This window comes from Belonocnema kinseyi, chromosome 6 (genome assembly GCF_010883055.1).
Source record: "Belonocnema kinseyi isolate 2016_QV_RU_SX_M_011 chromosome 6, B_treatae_v1, whole genome shotgun sequence".
Lineage (NCBI taxonomy): Eukaryota > Metazoa > Arthropoda > Insecta > Hymenoptera > Cynipidae > Belonocnema > Belonocnema kinseyi.
Genome location: NC_046662.1, coordinates 82118524 through 82124500, shown reverse-complemented (window position 1 = coordinate 82124500; position 5977 = coordinate 82118524). Strand labels below are relative to the sequence as shown.

The following is a 5977-nucleotide window of genomic DNA, read 5'->3' as shown; positions in this document are numbered from 1 at the left end:
CCCCCCCCCCCACACCCAGTTTTGAGCCCTAATAACTCAGTTAATGGATATTAATGTGGCGAAAACATTTTCTTTATGGCTCATATGAGCTTGAAATAAATAATGAGGAAATTTTATCATTTTTAGATAAATGAACGATAACTTAAATAAACATTTACTTTAGTTTTCTTACTTTTAAAATTTTGGGTAAGAAACGGGAAATATATATTTGTAAAAGCGAGCAAATATTGCTATTAACGCAGTTTATTTTCTAAAACTAATTTTATTAAGGTTCCAGGTTGATTTAATTAACAAAATTTATATTTTATATGTATATGTTTGTTTCCTAAGTTCATAAAATTATGGCTGCGTCTAGTCGTCCCAAGTTTCGGGACGACTAGTCGGAAAACAAGTACATGCTAGTCATCCCGAAATTCGGGACGACTAGCCTATTTTTACCATTTGGCTAGTCGTCTCGAAAAGGATGCATTTTATGAAATTATTCTTTTAACTAAAAAAAAATTACTAAAAATGTTAGTCATCTCAAAATTTCGGACAATTAGCGTATTTTCACCATTTAGCCAATCGTTTTGAAAAAATGCTAATAGGAAGATTTGGAGTGGGGGGAGGAATAACGGTATATCACATATGGTGAGAGAGAGGTAGATGATTATTATATTCCTGACTATTATATTTAATATTATTAATGTTTCTTAATGTTAGTGCTACAGTAATTCACTCATTTAAAATTATCTTACGTTACTGACGTAAAAAATTATTTTGAACACCTACCCTGCCTTCTCTATGTATAATGAAGCAGAGTTCATTAAAATATTTTTATCAATTTTATAAAAAAAAATTAATTTTCAACCTAGAAAATTTATTATCAACAAAAAATACACATTTTAAAAATATTGTATAAACTTTTAAACAAATGAGTTGAATTTTCTAATAAATAGTTGAATTCTGAAGCCAACAAGACAAATTTTGTTTACAAAAAAGTTGAGTTTTCAAAAAGAAAATATGAATTTTGATCAAAAAAGCTCTTTTTTAGCAAGTAATTGAATTACAAAACAAATTTTTAAATTTCCATTCGAAAAAATTATGTTTCACCCGAGATAGAAAATTTTCAATTTTGCATTTTTAACCAAAAAAGACCAATTTTCAACAAAATACATACGTTTTGAACCATAGTTTTATTGTCCACTAAAAAGATGAATATTTTTGTGCCCTTCGGCCTGATTTGTGCGATAGAAGTTTGTTGATTTTTAGTGACTTTTTTTGTATTGGTATCCCTGCAGGACTTCCAAAAAACGGAACGCCTACCATTTTCAAATCGTGTACACACCTGTATTTAAGAGAACATCTAAGCGCTCAGCAGGTGGTGATCTTTCACACCTCACAATCAAGAAAGACAGTTCAGATCTCGATCTGCGTTCTCAACACCTCTCTTATCGATACTCCTTTGCGCATCGATAATGACACCTTTCAAGTTTGAACACACTTGCCTGAAGCTCTATTGGTTTTAAATAGCAGGCCGTTTGCTTAGTAATTCGATATTCATAATGAAGCTCGTGCCTCTGGCAAACTTGGAAACTTTTGTTGCAACCCACCACGTTCACAAGATTGGAGAATAGATCATAGATCGTAGACAATAGAAGCATAAATCCTTGGATATGAAATTTGAAACGCCTTTCAGACTCCGCGAAATTTATGAAAAGCCTACACGTTTCGAGAATAGGAGCATCATGCCTGAGAAATATTGAGGTCAATTGTGCATAATATTATTGATACAATTATTTAGTTATTATAATTAACAGTGCTCAGAAAAAAATGATTGAAATTAGGGTTCTGCGAATCGCGTACCGTCAAAAGGGGCAATTTCGGAAGTGTGGGGTAAATTCTGACACCCCTAAATTGATAGGGTAAATTATACAAAACTGTTTAAATCATTTGGAATTAGATGGAGCCTCAACTAGTTAGCGTTTCTGGTTAAAACCACCCACCTTTAGTAATTATAACTATCAATTTAGGGGTTATAAATAAAAATTCAAAAACTTCACTCACTAATTAGAAATTTTTAAATATAAAACAATTAAAGTTCTAACGCTTAAAGATTAATTTGACAAATCTGACATTTTAATGATTCAAGGCTTACTATTTGAAACAATTTAGTTTCAAATTGTTTAGTTTTGAATATTTGATTTATAATTGCTCATTTTGCATGCACAGCCAAATATTGCTAAATATTGAAAAATATATATTTCTTCAAATTAAAAACATTATAAATATATTAATTTGAAATTACATTAAAATTTAAAACAGTTTATGAAGTTTCAATCAGACTTTTACATATTTTGTTTAACTGCTTAGGTTTTTCCAATTTCTTACGGTAACATCTGTAAATTGTTTAATTTTAAACTGATTCAGAATTATTTTGAAAATTGAATTATTGGTCAAGTTTGGGTACTCGAACTATAGTTTAATTTTGAAAATTTTAGAATAACTTATAGTTTTACCAGTCGTTCTTCAGAAGAAATCTTTAATTTTTATTTTTATTTCAAATCTTTAAAATTATATTAAATTTCTTTAAATTGAAAATAAATTTTTTAAACTAAAGACCTAAAATTGAAATTTTATTGAAACTTAATGGTGTTAGGTTTTGCATTGTAAGGTCGACCATTTAATAATTAAAAAGTTAACTATTGAAGTGAACATTTAAAAAAAGTTAAAATCGAACTTAATTGAAACTGCATTTATACCTTGTGATATAAAATTCGTGATTTTGATTTAATACATTTTTCTCCTAACATTAAAAAAAAATTGTATTCATGTTAGTATTTATTTAATTTAAAAAAAAATATTTTTAATCAACGCACGTTGTAAGAGCCAATTTGTTATATTAACGTTTTTTTAAGAGGCTCAAGAACATTTGTAAATTTAGTCAAACATTATATAAAATAGCAATAACAGTTTGATAGAAAAACTGACTTTTTTATAAAGTTTCTTTCAAAATACAGTATTGATAAGAAATATGAAACTACCGCGTACCTGGTTTTCGTTAGTCGCATAAAATCATTTTATTTTGGAACTTAAACAAAGTGCTTTTTTTGCTTCACGTAAAACACAAAATGTGAATCTCTTGCATCCAATGATGCTAGATTGAATTTTTTTGACCACTTGCTCACAAACTTTGCACACAAAAAAAATTTCCGGGAATTTGAAAACAAAATTTCTTCGGACACGCTGCTTAATAAGTTTGCTTTTAAATTAGGATTACTGAATTTAAAAAATGCTATATTTTAAATTCTCCTAATATTATTGCAAAATATCTAGTATATTCATAAAGGAGTTGATTACTTTTCTATTTTTTATTGTAGAAGAAAGAAAAAATTAGCTTCATCAAAATGACTGCTGAAGCATCCTTAGAGAAAGTCGAGAGCGCGCTTGTAAAGTTTGATTATAATGAAGAGACCACAGTGAAGAATCCTGACGTTACCACCTTCTCATGGATTCTGAAAAATTTTGATGCAATAATGAAATACAAAAAACCTGCCACATCATCAAAACCTAATTTACGATTTGATCCTAATGTACAATGTTCTATAAGTTTGAAATTTAGTGACCCCTATCTAGAACCAAGCGTCACCTTTTATACAAACAGCCAAACTAAAAGAATGTTCGAAGTAGAGTTCTATATCCTAAATTATGAACTCAAAAGAAGCTGTCAATGTCGGAGTGGAACATTATATGTTGTCAATGGTTCTGTGCACTCCGCACTCTATTTTATGTACATGCCGAAAAGTACACAGTTTATAATTTCAGGTTCCTTAATTATAAGTTGCGATATTTGGTCACAAGTGCCACAAGAATCTTTTACCACGTTCAGAAGTAACGCTTTAAGAATTCCTAAATCCGAACTGTGTTTAAGTGATTTCACCATTATGAGTAAGGGTAAAAAATTTCCAGCTCATCGAGCCATATTAGCAGCGAGATCACAAGTATTTTCTGCCATGCTCCATACTGACATGTTAGAAGAGACAACTGATTCAGTTAATATAGGTTATGCTGAACCTGAAATTGTATTAGAGCTCTTAAGATTCATTTACACCGATAATGTCATGAATATTGAAAAATTTACACTTAAACATCTGGAGTTAGCGGAAAGATTTGATCTCAACAGATTGAAAATTATTTGCGTTCACGAATTGGTAGAGTCAATATCTGTTTCGTCCTCACTCGAGATTTTGATTATCGCAGATCGTCATAAAATTAGCGCTTTAGACGAACTCATGCTAAATTTTATTAGAAATCGGTTAGGTGAAATTGTAGCTCTGGCTGATTATGATACTTTTCGCAAAGATTATCCTGATTTAATGGAAAAAATTCTTCGACATATGATATAAGTAGTTAGTTTAACAATAGCAATTCAATTCAATTCACACGAAAATAATTGTATTTCAGAAGTTTTTGTTGTTATTTATAATGCTTAGATATGATTAAAATGATTAAAATGATTGAAATATGTTTTCTAGATTCAATATTTAATTTTCGCAATTAGAATTAAGAAAAAATGTATTTAAAGAAGCCGATTTTCTGTAAGCGATTTGTCTATACAGATAAATAAATATTCTGTGCTAACATAATAGTTTAGTGAAGCCAAACGGCTGAAATATTATTATTCAATACGCTTAAATGAATAATTATTACATAAATATGTTTATTTTCTTTGCTTCTTCCTTTAACGACACTTCTATTCCTATTTGTATTCTAAAATAATTCGAGTTTACGATTAATTTTATTCTGGTGTATACTAAACCATTTACTAATGAAGTTAAAAATAATTTTATACATCAGTATTTCATATTAACAAAAAGGTCTAATTTTCTATTAAAATATTCCCTTCAATTTTTAGGAGCTTGTATCATGAAAATTGATTTCTGACTATAGGTATAATACAACAATCTCCTGTGATTTTGTTTGTCCGTAAATGTCGAATTTCTTGTTCCAATGTTTAGGGAATGTTAAAACAACCTTTCAAATAATTTTTATGACTTATGTTTCTATATTTTTTTAATATTTATGGTGTATTGATGTTCAACCCCAATATTATAATAACGAACTCCTGTGGTTTTGGTTTTGTGAAAATTGCGATTTTCTTATTTGAATGTTGAAACAAATATTAAAACAAATTCAACAGCTATTCGTGGTAGAATATGTTTGTTGTATACATTGTAAATTAATTTCTGACCCTAATAGTATAATCAAAAAATCTCTTGTAATTTTCTTTTCCGGAAATGTCGATTTTATTTTCCCAACATTTAAGGGATATTAAAATAACACTCCACATAGAATGAAACACTTTATCTACTGAAGGATGATTCCTGCACTTATTCTTAGGTTATTTTTTCACCCCAATAGTCTACTTAAAAAGTCTCCCTTGGTTTTGTTTTCTACAAGGAAACAATGTGTTATTCAAGCAGAAATATACTTTATAATAAAAATATCAAAAATAATATATATTTAAATTAATTTTTTTTTAAATAGCTATCTGTGAACTAAATTCAATAAGGATCTTCGTATTTTTAAATTAGCCAAGTTATAAGATAAAATGGCCATTAATGGGACAGTTAAGAAAAGCTAACCCACATGAACACAATTTTTAAATGGGGAATTGGAATTTTTGGTACAAAAACCGTTCTAATAAGTGGCTAAGATATTATTCGATCGATTTGACCAAAAAATATATGATTAATTTTATAGTTAATTAATATAAATGGATATTTTTTAAGCTAATGATATCGACCATTAGTAGGACTCGAATTTTGGGGCATATCCTCAAGTTGGACACCAAAGAAGCCGATACTGGGGCAAGAAAAATCCAATGGGGTTTATCAAAATAAAATAGCACAATTTACATATATTTATAGAAGACATTCAAAAGCAAAAATCGATTGTAATTGCCGTTTAATTGATTATTTATTATAAAAAACTTGTT

At 28.7% G+C, this 5977-nt stretch overlaps 1 protein-coding gene across 1 annotated transcript; it reads left to right on the top strand.

The window, feature by feature from the left end:
* The first annotated feature begins 3386 nt into the window (after positions 1 to 3386).
* Positions 3387 to 4385, top strand: LOC117175478 (speckle-type POZ protein-like). Its single transcript, XM_033365185.1, has one exon. It carries the CDS (start codon positions 3387 to 3389, stop codon positions 4383 to 4385), a length of 999 nt encoding a protein of 332 aa, XP_033221076.1.
* Positions 4386 to 5977: the final 1592 nt, after the last annotated feature.

Coding starts and splice junctions, on each gene's coding strand:
- LOC117175478 (XM_033365185.1), top strand. CDS start 3,387: ATGACTGCTGAAGCATCCTTAGAGAAAGTCGAGAGCGCGCTTGTAAAG.